A 16,787-nucleotide genomic window follows, 5' to 3' on the forward strand; every position below is an offset into this window, starting at 1 on the left:
AAATAAGAAAAATGAAAAACGAAAGTGAAATAAGAAAAATGAACAACGAAAGTGAAATAAGAAAAATGAAATAAGAAAAATGAACAACGAAAGTGAAATAAGAAAAATGAAAAACGAAAGTGAAATAAGAAAAATGAAAAACGAAAGTGAAATAAGAAAAATGAAAAACGAAAGTGAAATAAGAAAAATGAAAAACGAAAGTGAAATAAGAAAAATGAAAAACGAAAGTAAAATAAGAAAAATGAAAAACGAAAGTGAAATAAGAAAAATGAAAAACGAAAGTGAAATAAGAAAAATGAACAACGAAAGTGAAATAAGAAAAATGAACAACGAAAGTGAAATAAGAAAAATGAAAAACGAAAGTGAAATAAGAAAAATGAAAAACGAAAGTGAAATAAGAAAAATGAACAACGAAAGTGAAATAAGAAAAATGAAAAACGAAAGTGAAATAAGAAAAATGAAAAACGAAAGTGAAATAAGAAAAATGAAAAACGAAAGTGAAATAAGAAAAATGAAAAACGAAAGTGAAATAAGAAAAATGAAAAACGAAAGTGAAATAAGAAAAATGAACAACGAAAGTGAAATAAGAAAAATGAACAACGAAAGTGAAATAAGAAAAATGAAAAACGAAAGTGAAATAAGAAAAATGAAAAACGAAAGTGAAATAAGAAAAATGAAAAACGAAAGTGAAATAAGAAAAATGAACAACGAAAGTGAAATAAGAAAAATGAAAAACGAAAGTGAAATAAGAAAAATGAAAAACGAAAGTGAAATAAGAAAAATGAAATAAGAAAAATGAACAACGAAAGTAAAATAAGAAAAATGAAAAACGAAAGTAAAATAAGAAAAATGAAAAACGAAAGTGAAATAAGAAAAATGAAAAACGAAAGTGAAATAAGAAAAATGAAAAACGAAAGTGAAATAAGAAAAATGAAAAACGAAAGTGAAATAAGAAAAATGAAAAACGAAAGTGAAATAAGAAAAATGAAAAACGAAAGTGAAATAAGAAAAATGAAAAACGAAAGTGAAATAAGAAAAATGAACAACGAAAGTGAAATAAGAAAAATGAAAAACGAAAGTGAAATAAGAAAAATGAAAAACGAAAGTAAAATAAGAAAAATGAAAAACGAAAGTGAAATAAGAAAAATGAAAAACGAAAGTGAAATAAGAAAAATGAAAAACGAAAGTGAAATAAGAAAAATGAAAAACGAAAGTGAAATAAGAAAAATGAAAAACGAAAGTGAAATAAGAAAAATGAACAACGAAAGTAAAATAAGAAAAATGAAAAACGAAAGTGAAATAAGAAAAATGAAAAACGAAAGTGAAAGAAAAATGAACAACGAAAGTGAAATAAGAAAAATGAACAACGAAAGTGAAATAAGAAAAATGAAAAACGAAAGTGAAATAAGAAAAATGAAAAACGAAAGTGAAATAAGAAAAATGAAAAACGAAAGTGAAATAAGAAAAATGAAAAACGAAAGTGAAATAAGAAAAATGAAAAACGAAAGTGAAATAAGAAAAATGAAAAACGAAAGTGAAATAAGAAAAATGAAAAACGAAAGTGAAATAAGAAAAATGAAAAACGAAAGTGAAATAAGAAAAATGAAAAACGAAAGTGAAATAAGAAAAATGAACAACGAAAGTGAAATAAGAAAAATGAAATAAGAAAAATGAACAACGAAAGTGAAATAAGAAAAATGAACAACGAAAGTGAAATAAGAAAAATGAACAACGAAAGTAAAATAAGAAAAATGAAAAACGAAAGTGAAATAAGAAAAATGAAAAACGAAAGTGAAATAAGAAAAATGAAAAACGAAAGTGAAATAAGAAAAATGAAAACGAAAGTGAAATAAGAAAAATGAAAAACGAAAGTGAAATAAGAAAAATGAAAAACGAAAGTGAAATAAGAAAAATGAAAAACGAAAGTGAAATAAGAAAAATGAAAAACGAAAGTGAAAGAAAAATGAACAACGAAAGTGAAATAAGAAAAATGAACAACGAAAGTGAAATAAGAAAAATGAAAAACGAAAGTGAAATAAGAAAAATGAAAAACGAAAGTGAAATAAGAAAAATGAAAAACGAAAGTGAAATAAGAAAAATGAAAAACGAAAGTGAAATAAGAAAAATGAAAAACGAAAGTGAAATAAGAAAAATGAAAAACGAAAGTGAAATAAGAAAAATGAAAAACGAAAGTGAAATAAGAAAAATGAAAAACGAAAGTGAAATAAGAAAAATGAAAAACGAAAGTGAAATAAGAAAAATGAACAACGAAAGTGAAATAAGAAAAATGAAATAAGAAAAATGAACAACGAAAGTGAAATAAGAAAAATGAACAACGAAAGTGAAATAAGAAAAATGAACAACGAAAGTAAAATAAGAAAAATGAAAAACGAAAGTGAAATAAGAAAAATGAAAAACGAAAGTGAAATAAGAAAAATGAAAAACGAAAGTGAAATAAGAAAAATGAAAACGAAAGTGAAATAAGAAAAATGAAAAACGAAAGTGAAATAAGAAAAATGAAAAACGAAAGTGAAATAAGAAAAATGAAAAACGAAAGTGAAATAAGAAAAATGAACAACGAAAGTGAAATAAGAAAAATGAACAACGAAAGTGAAATAAGAAAAATGAAAAACGAAAGTGAAATAAGAAAAATGAAAAACGAAAGTGAAATAAGAAAAATGAAAAACGAAAGTGAAATAAGAAAAATGAAAAACGAAAGTGAAATAAGAAAAATGAAAAACGAAAGTGAAATAAGAAAAATGAACAACGAAAGTGAAATAAGAAAAATGAAATAAGAAAAATGAACAACGAAAGTGAAATAAGAAAAATGAACAACGAAAGTGAAATAAGAAAAATGAACAACGAAAGTAAAATAAGAAAAATGAAAAACGAAAGTGAAATAAGAAAAATGAAAAACGAAAGTGAAATAAGAAAAATGAAAAACGAAAGTGAAATAAGAAAAATGAAAACGAAAGTGAAATAAGAAAAATGAAAAACGAAAGTGAAATAAGAAAAATGAACAACGAAAGTAAAATAAGAAAAATGAAAAACGAAAGTGAAATAAGAAAAATGAAAAACGAAAACGAAATAAGAAAAATGAAAAACGAAAGTGAAATGAAAAACGAAAACGAAATAAGAAAAATGAAAAACGAACACGTAACAAGAAAAATGAAAAACGAAAGTGAAACAAGAAAAACGAAAACGAAATAAGAAAAATGAAAAATGAAAAACAAAAACGAAAAACAAAAACGAAATAAGAAAAATGAAAAACGAAAACGAAATAAGAAAAGTGAAAAACGAAAACGAAATAAGAAAAATTAAAAACGAAAACGAAATAAGAAAAATGAAAACGAAACAAGAAAAACGAAAACGAAAACGAAACAAGAAAAATGAAAAACGAAAACGAAATAAGAAAAATGAAAAACGAAAGTGAAATAAGAAAAATGAAAAACGAAAGTGAAATAAGAAAAATGAAAAACGAAAGTGAAATAAGAAAAACGATTAACGAAAACGAAATAAGAAAAATGAAAAACGAAAACGAAACAAGAACGAAAACGAAATAAGAAAAACGAAATAAGAAAAATGAAAAACGAAAACGAAATAAGAAAAATGAAAAACGAAAACGAAATAAGAAAAATGAAAAACGAAAACGAAATAAGAAAAATGAAAAACGAAAACGAAATAAGAAAAATGAAAAACAAAAACGAAATAAGAAAAATGAAAAACGAAATAAGAAAAATGAAAAACGAAAACGAAATAAGAAAAATGAAAAACGAAAGCGAAATAAGAAAAATGAAAAACGAAAACGTAACAAGCAAAATGAAAAACGAAAACGTAACAAGAAAAATGAAAAACGAAAACGTAACAAGAAAAATGAAAAACGAAAACGTCACAAGAAAAATGAAAAACGAAAACGTCACAAGAAAAATGAAAACGAAATAAAATTGAAAAACGGAAGTGAAATAAGAAAAATGAAACAAGATGAAGAAATACATAGTCAGGAAAAAGAAAAACGCAAAAAGTTAGGTAATATCGCGAAGTAGGGTTTGTGGGTGATATGAGAAAAATAAGGCATACAAAATGTTTCATCACAAACTTTATTACATGAGAAATCATTTCATATAAAAAGTTTATTTTACCCATTGAAACTCGTGAAGTGCGTCATTAAAATGTATAAATATGCAATAGGGGGAAAAAAATCAACATGGTCGCCACTTGCCATTTCATAGACCAAAAAGCAGCCTTGACCTTGTGATCAAAATCTAAGATCGAATTAAACAGAACGAATCGGCGTGACTTTGGTTAATCTGTTTAGTTCGTCTCTTTATGAATTCATGTGGAGAAAGTGAGTGGCACAAATAAATTTTGCAACATCCTTTGCTGCATTTGTACATTTATTCTACATAAATTATGTTGCATTTTAAATTAAAACTAAAATTTACTTTAAAGATAAAAGTTGTTTAAAAGTTGCTTAAATTATTTGTCATTCTAACGTACAGAAGAAAAAGAATTTATATAAACTAAACAGAGTCACTGAAGTTCCGTTGATTCGTTCCATTTGATTCTATCTGGGTTTTTGATCGCAAGGTCAAGACCGCTTTTTGGTCTACGAAATGGCAAGTGGCAGCCATGATGATTTTTACTCATTCAATGTTTGCACATTTTAATCGTGCATTTTTCTAGTTTTGATATATAAAATAAACATTTTACACAAAATGACACCTCATGTAATAATGTTTAAGATAAACATTTTGAACACCTTATTTTTCCCATATAATCCGCAAACCCTATTTAGCAATATTGCCAAAAGTAAAACAAAATAAAATGAAAATATAAGTGAAATAAATTAATAAAAGTTCAGATAAAATAAACATGTCATTTCTGGTAACAAAAATTAACGATAATTGTCAGCTTTATTTTCTTCACACATGTAGTCTACCTTGTTCCGCCGGTCCGTTGTGTGAATGCGGCATACTCTTTATTGATGCTTTTGCTTCCAGTAAAGGATTTGGTGGCAATGGTTTCAACGAATCAGCTAAAATGTGTTTGGAAACGTCTGGCAAACCATCATCCGTGCACTCCATGTAGCTGGAAATATTCTCACGATTATCAGAATAGTACATCATATAAAAGTTGCACATTTCATCGGTATGTTTTGCCCTGAAAGAGGAAGAGAAAAATGCTGACAAAGATAATTTAATTCAACATATAAAAGCATGTTAGTCATCAAATAAAATCATTAATGTACATCGATACGTTCTCAACATTTTCGATACTTATGCAGAGAATGATCCGTTTCTTCATGGACGTTGTGTCAGCATATTCTGGCAGCTTACATAAACTGCCGGAATATGCTGAGTATTACATATGTGTGCCGATCATAGCTCGTATGGTCTAGGGATTTATCAGCACCCACATGTAATAAAATTAAAACAAAAGAAAAAGATTTAACGAAAAAGAAATTTATTTAAAAATAAATTAAGAAAAAACAAAAGAAAAGATTACCATGTTTGAAGGGCGACAACTCGCTAATAAATTGTCTCCCTTAGATCATAAAGATCGTAATTCTTAATGTATTGTTTTGAAATGTTTTGTTTAGTGTATTTTTATATGTATATGTGTTTCGGTCAACAAAATCAAAGAATAAATAAAAACTTTACCAGAATCCAGACAGCCAGTTCTTCAGTGAGGTTTTTGTTTTTACGGCCTTATGTGGAAGCCGGAATTCGGACGTTGGTTGCCTCTTTTTGCATCCCAAAATATGTCACAAACTTGTTTTTACGGCCTTATGTGGAAGCCGGAATTCGGACGTTGGTTGCCTCTTTTTGCATCCCAAAATATGTCACGAACTGACTTTACCCACCAATAGCTTTTCTTTTATATGAGTTTTAAAAGGAACTTCCTGGAACCTTCTAGAGACTCAAAAAAGGAACAAAAAGGCGTTCTACGCCTTTTTATATTTATAGAGGCCGATTATTATTTATATTTATGAATAACGACATTCTAGAAACGTCTTTATGTTTTAATTAATATATCAATAAACATATTTATATATTATAAGAAATATTTATATATTTCTTAATCCAATCATAGGAGAGAATATGTTCTCCTATGACACTGAGCGCTGATCAAATTTAAAAATTTGAGAAATAAAGGAAACCATCATGATAGAAAACATTTATTGTATAATAATTTCAATGAAGAAAAATGGAATTACAAAATAAATAAAAATATATAAAAAAAATCAACCTACCGTAAGTTTCATGAATAATTTTTTTTTTTTTTTAATTTATTTGTGTAGCAACAAATGAAAATATTTCTGTTTTTGGGTTTTATTTTTGTAAAAGAATGTTTTTTTAACGTTTTTTTTTTTTTACAAATGAATTCTGCCTCCACATGAATTCCTACAAATAGCTTCTAAATTGCATTAGCTCCTATAATAGCTCTCCTGAATTACTATTAGCTTTAATAAAATGAACAAAATTGTTATTCTTTTCTTCTAAGGAGGGAAGGGTGAATTTCATTGGCTGAGTGTTTTGTTATATTACGTGAGCTGCAGGAATATGCCAACACAACATCCACAAAAATGAATCATTCTCTACAATCATTTGGATCGTTGTTGTTAGAGTACTTGGAAAAATCGATTGCAAAAGTGATATTCTCCTGATGGTTGGAGATTCAATTCTCTGTTGTTGACTGAAAATTACAATTGCGAGCTATTTCATACCTCTATCCGGTCACGGCTGATTGAACAAGAGCATTCTACCCCCATGAAGTAAATAAAAGATTCCATTCAAAATTCTGTCCAAATTCCCAAGTTCAACAAGCTACACCTGAAGAAGGTTGGAGGTTAATCGACCAAAACATTGTGAAAAATCACACTCAAGATGAGAACAGTAGTCCAAAGAATCCAAATAATACAAATAACCAATCTTCATCTCAAAAATTCAGAAACATAAAATCATTTTTGCTTAAAATTCTCAGGGAGTTTGTAAACAATCTTTGTTTTTGACCGTTATGCCCCCCACCCCCAATATATTGAACAATTTTTTCAAAAAGTGGCTGATGACATGAACATCTACGGCAACACATCAAAGGCTGTAAATGACAAAGTTCTCTCTGATTCTCTCTCCTCTGATCTCGAGCGCGTGGTTCAGTGGGGGAAGATGTGGCTGGTTACCTTTAATGCATCCAAAACCAAACTCCTATCCTTACATCATCAACGCTCTGATCCCCATCTGGCATCAATTGTGATGGATGGTTCTCGTCTGGGTGAGGCCCCGTGTTTTGACAAGCTTCTGGGTTTGACCTTTACTCCTGATCTGAAATGGAACACGTACATCAAGTCTGTTGACAAGGTCGCTGGAAAGATGGTGGGATCCTTCTACCGCTCCAGAAGATATCTCACTACTGATGCAATTCTCTATCTATATAAAAGCCAAGTACGTCCAAGGATGGAATACTGTTGCCATATCTGGGCAGGAGCTGCTAAAAACAGCCTATCCTGCCTTGACAGAGTACAAAATAGACTTCGTGGTTTAGTGGGGGATGCCCTTTTCTCTACCCTGCAACCTCTCTCCCACAGAAGAGACGTTGCGAGCCTGTCCTTGTTTTATCGTTATTTCCATGGCAGATGCCCGTCTGAACTCCAATCTCTGGTCCCCCCTCGCCAATCTTTCACAAAAAACACCCGTCTAGCTGAATCCACTGTGAAAAATTTCCCCCACTTTATATCTGTGCCTAAATCAAAACGCGGATTCCATGAACAAAGCTTCTTTCTTAGAACTGCACGCCTGTGGAACTCTGTTCCGTCTGCCTGCTTCCCTCCAGACTACAACTTGGATGTCTTCAAGTCCAATGTTAACAAATTCCTAATGAACCGCCCCCTTAAGTAAACACTTCAGCAAATCTCCTCACTAACGTAATGTACTTGCAATAACCCTTATCCCTGAGTGGCTTGATAAGTGGTGATCACTATGTAAAAAAAAAAAAAAAAAAAAAAAAAAAAAGATGGTTTCATTGTGTCCAACCAAACTAAATAATGGTATTTTGGAACTTTCTCAAAACCATCCATGACTTACCCCATAACCGTCCTCTCTGTCTGTCCCATAGAATTGTAAACACAACGTCCAACCTAGAAACACAAAACAATCAAAAGATTCAGTTTTATTGAAAACAAAATAAAAAATATCAATTAGATATAAATATATTAACAGAAAATATCTTTTAGCTTTAGATGAACAAAAAAAAAATGTCACTTTATTTAGATACTGCATAACTCAATTTACAGGCTAGAATGATAAAATTGTTGCCCTTGAAAAGTCGACATGATTCCATTTCCGTTTGATGAAATTTTTAAATTTTTGGTTTATTTTGCAGACCATCTACTAGTTAGCCAGTTGTGTACAAATCCCAAGAACGATGAGAGCATTCAATCATGTCTGAAAGTGACACTATGTTTGTTCAACAACTGCGATTAGAGACGTGCCACTGTATAATTCATGCTTTCTACCAATCCAAGTTATGACAACAGGACGATTGCCAGCACCCTCAAAATGCATCACTGGATTGCCACCAATAACAGGAACATGCCCAGGGTGATAAAAACAAAGTTTCTGGTCACGGTTATGGTCTTTGGCGTGATTTCAAATGAGAGTTACACCATGCATCTGTACATCTTTGAAGTCGGTTTGAAAGTCAACACCGAAGTGAACCTGGATGTGAAGAGTGTGATAATCCCCTGGTGCAATCAGGTGGCCATTGGAAGACCTTGGGTGGGTCAGCCCACAAGTCCAAAGAGACACAGGCTTAGCTTAAGAAGGAGTGCCACGATTTTGTACCCTTCCTCACTGGCTTCCCTCAACTTGAACTGGATGAACTACTTTGATTATACGATGAGAACACCAACGTGATCACCCACAACACCAAAGGCAGCATTATCGCTGCCAGCCATCAAGTATTTGCCAAGTTCTTTCTGGTGCTTGTGGAAAAGAATGCTCCCAGTTCTGGACCCATTTTGGGTGATGATTGACAGTGAATTGATTTTTTCAATAAAAGTTTTAAAATAAGTCTGTAATGTTGTTTTCTTTAAGGTGATAATTTTATTGTTCCACCCTGTATTTGGCTAAAAAAATAAAATAATTTCATCGTTCCACCCTGTATTTGGCTAAAAAATGAAATAAACATGCTTGTATAAAAATAAAATATTTTATCGTTCCACCCTGTATTTGCCTAAAAAATGAAATAAGCATGTTTGTATAAAAATAAAATAATTTTATCGTTCCACCCTATATTTGCCTAAAAAATGAAATAAGCATGTTTGTATAAAAATAAAATAATTTTATCGTTCCACCCTGTATTTGGCTAAAAAATGAAATAAGCATGTTTGTATAAAAATAAAATAATTTTATCGTTCCACCCTGTATTTGGCTAAAAAATGAAATAAGCATGTTTGTATAAAAATAAAATAATTTCATCGTTCCACCCTGTATTTGGCTAAAAAATGAAATAAACATGCTTGTATAAAAATAAAATATTTTATCGTTCCACCCTGTATTTGCCTAAAAAATGAAATAAGCATGTTTGTATAAAAATAAAATATTTTATCGTTCCACCCTGTATTTGTCTAAAACATAAAATAAGCATGTTTGTATAAAAATAAAATAATTTTATCGTTCCACCCTGTATTTGGCTAAAAAATGACATAAGCATGTTTGTATAAAAATAAAATAATTTTATCGTTCCACCATGTATTTGGCTAAAAAATGAAATAAGCATGTTTGTATAAAAATAAAATAATTTTATCGTTCCACCCTGTATTTGGCTAAAAAATGAAATAAATATGCTTGTATAAAAATAAAATAATTTTATCGTTCCACCCTGTATTTGGCTAAAAAATGAAATAAGCATGTTTGTATAAAAATAAAATAATTTTATCGTTCCACCATGTATTTGGCTAAAAAATGAAATTTTATTGTTCCACCCTGTATTTGGCTAAAAATAAAATTTTATTGTTCCACCCTGTATTTGGCTAAAAAATGAAATAAGCATATTTGTATAACAATAAAATAATTTTATCGTTCCACCCTGTATTTGGCTAAAAAATGAAATAAGCATGTTTGTATAACAATAAAATAATTTTATCGTTCCACCCTGTATTTGGCTAAAAAATGAAATAAACATGTTTGTATAAAAATAAAATAATTTTATCGTTCCACCCTGTATTTGGCTAAAAAATGAAATAAGCATGTTTGTATAAAAATAAAATAATTTTATCGTTCCACCCTGTATTTGGCTAAAAAATGAAATAAGCATGTTTGTATGAAAATAAAATAATTTTATCGTTCCACCCTGTATTTGGCTGAAAAATAAAATAAGCATGTTTGTATGAAAATAAAATAATTTTATCGTTCCACCCTGTATTTGGCTAAAAAATGAAATTTTATTGTTCCACCCTGTATTTGGCTAAAAAATAAAATTTTATTGTTCCACCCTGTATTTGGCTAAAAAATTAAATTTTATTGTTCCACCCTGTATTTGGCTAAAAAATGAAATTTTATCGCTCGACCCTGTATTTGGCTAAAAAATGAAATAAACATGTTTGTATAAAAATAAAATAATTTTATTGTCCCACCCTGTATTTCGCTAAAAAATAAAATAAGCATGTTTGTATAACAATAAAATAATTTTATTGTTCCACCCTGTATTTCGCTAAAAAATGAAATAAACATGTTTGTATAAAAATAAAATTATTTTATCGTTCCACCCTGTATTTGGCTAAAAAATGAAATTTTATTGTTCCACCCTGTATTTGGCTAACAAATGAAATTTTATTGTTCCACCCTGTATTTGGCTAAAAAATAAAATTTTATCGCTCCACCCTGTATTTGGCTAAAAAATGAAATAAACATGTTTGTATAAAAATAAAATAATTTTATTGTCCCACCCTGTATTTCGCTAAAAAATAAAATAAGCATGTTTGTATAAAAATAAAATAATTTTATTGTTCCACCCTGTATTTGGCTAAAAAATGAAATAAACATGTTTGTATAAAAATAAAATTATTTTATCGTTCCACCCTGTATTTGGCTAAAAAATGAAATAAACATGTTTGTATAAAAATAAAATAATTTTATCGTTCCACCCTGTATTGGGCTAAAAAATGAAATTTTATTGTTCCACCCTGTATTTGGCTAAAAAATAAAATTTTATTGTTCCACCCTGTATTTGGCTAAAAAATAAAATTTTATCGCTCCACCCTGTATTTGGCTAAAAAATGAAATAAGCATGTTTGTATAAAAATAAAATAATTTTATCGTTCCACCCTGTATTTGGCTAAAAAATGAAATAAACATGTTTGTATAAACATAAAATAATTTTATCGTTCCACCCTGTATTTGGCTAAAAAATGAAATAAGCATGTTTGTATAAAAATAAAATAATTTTATTGTTCCACCCTGTATTTGGCTAAAAAATGAAATAAACATGTTTGTATAAAAATAAAATAATTTTATCGTTCCACCCTGTATTTGGCTAAAAAATGAAATAAGCATGTTTGTATAAAAATAAAATAATTTTATTGTTCCACCCTGTATTTGGCTAAAAAATGAAATAAACATGTTTGTATAAAAATAAAATAATTTTATCGTTCCACCCTGTATTTGGCTAAAAAATGAAATAAGCATGTTTGTATAAAAATAAAATAATTTTATCGTTCCACCCTGTATTTGGCTAAAAAATAAAATAAGCATGTTTGTATAAAAATAAAATAATTTTATTGTTCCACCCTGTATTTGGCTAAAAAATAAAATAAGCATGTTTGTATAAAAATAAAATAATTTTATCGTTCCACCCTGTATTTGGCTAAAAAATAAAATTTTATTGTTCCACCCTGTATTTAGCTAAAAAATAAAATAATTTTATTGTTCCACCCTGTATTTGGATAAAAAATAAAATAAGCATGTTTGTATAAACATAAAATTATTTTATCGTCCCACCCTGTATTTGGCTAAAAAATGAAATAAACATGTTTGTATAAAAATAAAATAATTTCATCGTTCCACCCTGTATTTGGCTAAAAAATGAAATAAACATGCTTGTATAAAAATAAAATATTTTATCGTTCCACCCTGTATTTGCCTAAAAAATGAAATAAGCATGTTTGTATGAAAATAAAATATTTTATCGTTCCACCCTGTATTTGTCTAAAACATAAAATAAGCATGTTTGTATAAAAATAAAATAATTTTATCGTTCCACCCTGTATTTGGCTAAAAAATGACATAAGCATGTTTGTATAAAAATAAAATAATTTTATCGTTCCACCATGTATTTGGCTAAAAAATGAAATAAGCATGTTTGTATAAAAATAAAATAATTTTATCGTTCCACCCTGTATTTGGCTAAAAAATGAAATAAATATGCTTGTATAAAAATAAAATAATTTTATCGTTCCACCCTGTATTTGGCTAAAAAATGAAATAAGCATGTTTGTATAAAAATAAAATAATTTTATCGTTCCACCATGTATTTGGCTTAAAAATGAAATTTTATTGTTCCACCCTGTATTTGGCTAAAAAATAAAATTTTATTGTTCCACCCTGTATTTGGCTAAAAAATGAAATAAGCATGTTTGTATAACAATAAAATAATTTTATCGTTCCACCCTGTATTTGGCTAAAAAATGAAATAAACATGTTTGTATAAAAATAAAATAATTTTATCGTTCCACCCTGTATTTGGCTAAAAAATGAAATAAGCATGTTTGTATAAAAATAAAATAATTTTATCGTTCCACCCTGTATTTGGCTAAAAAATGAAATTTTATTGTTCCACCCTGTATTTGGCTAAAAAATAAAATTTTATTGTTCCACCCTGTATTTGGCTAAAAAATAAAATTTTATCGCTCCACCCTGTATTTGGCTAAAAAATGAAATAAACATGTTTGTATTAAAATAAAATAATTTTATTGTCCCACCCTGTATTTCGCTAAAAAATAAAATAAGCATGTTTGTATAAAAATAAAATAATTTTATTGTTCCACCCTGTATTTGGCTAAAAAATGAAATAAACATGTTTGTATAAAAATAAAATAATTTTATCGTTCCACCCTATATTTGGCTAAAAAATGAAATAAACATGTTTGTATAAAAATAAAATAATTTTATCGTTCCACCCTGTATTTGGCTAAAAAATGAAATTTTATTGTTCCACCCTGTATTTGGCTAAAAAATAAAATTTTATTGTTCCACCCTGTATTTGGCTAAAAAATAAAATTTTATCGCTCCACCCTGTATTTGGCTAAAAAATGAAATAAACATGTTTGTATAAAAATAAAATAATTTTATTGTCCCACCCTGTATTTCGCTAAAAAATAAAATAAGCATGTTTGTATAAAAATAAAATAATTTTATTGTTCCACCCTGTATTTGGCTAAAAAATGAAATAAACATGTTTGTATAAAAATAAAATTATTTTATCGTTCCACCCTGTATTTGGCTAAAAAATGAAATAAACATGTTTGTATAAAAATAAAATAATTTTATCAATCCACCCTGTATTGGGCTAAAAAATGAAATTTTATTGTTCCACCCTGTATTTGGCTAAAAAATAAAATTTTATTGTTCCACCCTGTATTTGGCTAAAAAATAAAATTTTATCGCTCCACCCTGTATTTGGCTAAAAAATGAAATAAGCATGTTTGTATAAAAATAAAATAATTTTATCGTTCCACCCTGTATTTGGCTAAAAAATGAAATAAACATGTTTGTATAAACATAAAATAATTTTATCGTTCCACCCTGTATTTGGCTAAAAAATGAAATAAGCATGTTTGTATAAAAATAAAATAATTTTATTGTTCCACCCTGTATTTGGCTAAAAAATGAAATAAACATGTTTGTATAAAAATAAAATAATTTTATCGTTCCACCCTGTATTTGGCTAAAAAATGAAATAAGCATGTTTGTATAAAAATAAAATAATTTTATTGTTCCACCCTGTATTTGGCTAAAAAATGAAATAAACATGTTTGTATAAAAATAAAATAATTTTATCGTTCCACCCTGTATTTGGCTAAAAAATGAAATAAGCATGTTTGTATAAAAATAAAATAATTTTATCGTTCCACCCTGTATTTGGCTAAAAAATAAAATAAGCATGTTTGTATAAAAATAAAATAATTTTATTGTTCCACCCTGTATTTGGCTAAAAAATAAAATAAGCATGTTTGTATAAAAAAAAAATAATTTTATCGTTCCACCCTGTATTTGGCTAAAAAATAAAATTTTATTGTTCCACCCTGTATTTAGCTAAAAAATAAAATAATTTTATTGTTCCACCCTGTATTTGGATAAAAAATAAAATAAGCATGTTTGTATAAACATAAAATTATTTTATCGTCCCACCCTGTATTTGGCTAAAAAATGAAATAAACATGTTTGTATAAAAATAAAATAATTTCATCGTTCCACCCTGTATTTGGCTAAAAAATGAAATAAACATGCTTGTATAAAAATAAAATATTTTATCGTTCCACCCTGTATTTGCCTAAAAAATGAAATAAGCATGTTTGTATGAAAATAAAATATTTTATCGTTCCACCCTGTATTTGTCTAAAACATAAAATAAGCATGTTTGTATAAAAATAAAATAATTTTATCGTTCCACCCTGTATTTGGCTAAAAAATGACATAAGCATGTTTGTATAAAAATAAAATAATTTTATCGTTCCACCATGTATTTGGCTAAAAAATGAAATAAGCATGTTTGTATAAAAATAAAATAATTTTATCGTTCCACCCTGTATTTGGCTAAAAAATGAAATAAATATGCTTGTATAAAAATAAAATAATTTTATCGTTCCACCCTGTATTTGGCTAAAAAATGAAATAAGCATGTTTGTATAAAAATAAAATAATTTTATCGTTCCACCATGTATTTGGCTTAAAAATGAAATTTTATTGTTCCACCCTGTATTTGGCTAAAAAATAAAATTTTATTGTTCCACCCTGTATTTGGCTAAAAAATGAAATAAGCATGTTTGTATAAAAATAAAATAATTTTATCATTCCACCCTGTATTTGGCTAAAAAATGAAATAAGCATGTTTGTATAACAATAAAATAATTTTATCGTTCCACCCTGTATTTGGCTAAAAAATGAAATAAACATGTTTGTATAAAAATAAAATAATTTTATCGTTCCACCCTGTATTTGGCTAAAAAATGAAATAAGCATGTTTGTATAAAAATAAAATAATTTTATCGTTCCACCCTGTATTTGGCTAAAAAATGAAATTTTATTGTTCCACCCTGTATTTGGCTAAAAAATAAAATTTTATTGTTCCACCCTGTATTTGGCTAAAAAATAAAATTTTATCGCTCCACCCTGTATTTGGCTAAAAAATGAAATAAACATGTTTGTATTAAAATAAAATAATTTTATTGTCCCACCCTGTATTTCGCTAAAAAATAAAATAAGCATGTTTGTATAAAAATAAAATAATTTTATTGTTCCACCCTGTATTTGGCTAAAAAATGAAATAAACATGTTTGTATAAAAATAAAATAATTTTATCGTTCCACCCTATATTTGGCTAAAAAATGAAATAAACATGTTTGTATAAAAATAAAATAATTTTATCGTTCCACCCTGTATTTGGCTAAAAAATGAAATTTTATTGTTCCACCCTGTATTTGGCTAAAAAATAAAATTTTATTGTTCCACCCTGTATTTGGCTAAAAAATAAAATTTTATCGCTCCACCCTGTATTTGGCTAAAAAATGAAATAAACATGTTTGTATAAAAATAAAATAATTTTATTGTCCCACCCTGTATTTCGCTAAAATATAAAATAAGCATGTTTGTATAAAAATAAAATAATTTTATTGTTCCACCCTGTATTTGGCTAAAAAATGAAATAAACATGTTTGTATAAAAATAAAATTATTTTATCGTTCCACCCTGTATTTGGCTAAAAAATGAAATAAACATGTTTGTATAAAAATAAAATAATTTTATCGTTCCACCCTGTATTTGGCTAAAAAATGAAATTTTATTGTTCCACCCTGTATTTGGCTAAAAAATAAAATTTTATTGTTCCACCCTGTATTTGGCTAAAAAATTAAATTTTATTGTTCCACCCTGTATTTGGCTAAAAAATAAAATTTTATCGCTCGACCCTGTATTTGGCTAAAAAATGAAATAAACATGTTTGTATAAAAATAAAATAATTTTATTGTCCCACCCTGTATTTCGCTAAAAAATAAAATAAGCATGTTTGTATAAAAATAAAATAATTTTATTGTTCCACCCTGTATTTCGCTAAAAAATGAAATAAACATGTTTGTATAAAAATAAAATAATTTTATCGTTCCACCCTGTATTTGGCTAAAAAAATGAAATAAACATGTTTGTATAAAAATAAAATAATTTTATCGTTCCACCCTGTATTTGGCTAAAAAATGAAATTTTATTTTTCCACCCTGTATTTGGCTAAAAAATAAAATTTTATTGTTCCACCCTGTATTTGGCTAAAAAATAAAATTTTATCGCTCCACCCTGTATTTGGCTAAAAAATGAAATAAACATGTTTGTATAAAAATAAAATAATTTTATTGTCCCACCCTGTATTTCGCTAAAAAATAAAATAAGCATGTTTGTATAAAAATAAAATAATTTTATTGTTCCACCCTGTATTTGGCTAAAAAATGAAATAAACATGTTTGTATAAAAATAAAATTATTTTATCGTTCCACCCTGTATTTGGCTAAAAAATGAAATAAACAT

General features: G+C 27.4%; 1 protein-coding gene across 2 annotated transcripts in view; it reads right to left on the reverse strand.

The window, feature by feature from the left end:
* Nucleotides 1–16,787, reverse strand: part of LOC145270318 (peptidyl-glycine alpha-amidating monooxygenase B-like) — a 239,606-nt gene that overhangs the window by 79,389 nt on the left and 143,430 nt on the right. For both annotated transcript variants that reach the window (XM_080125969.1, XM_080125965.1), the window contains exons 12-13: nt 8,082–8,134; nt 4,940–5,160 (exon numbers count right to left, since the gene is read on the reverse strand). In XM_080125969.1, coding sequence (XP_079982095.1) covers nt 4,940–5,160; nt 8,082–8,134 — 274 coding nt within the window. The remainder of the gene's footprint in view (nt 1–4,939; nt 5,161–8,081; nt 8,135–16,787) is intronic.

The sequence above is a fragment of the Euprymna scolopes genome, chromosome 4 (genome assembly GCF_053919585.1).
Source record: "Euprymna scolopes isolate OS-2025 chromosome 4, ASM5391958v1, whole genome shotgun sequence".
Lineage (NCBI taxonomy): Eukaryota > Metazoa > Mollusca > Cephalopoda > Sepiida > Sepiolidae > Euprymna > Euprymna scolopes.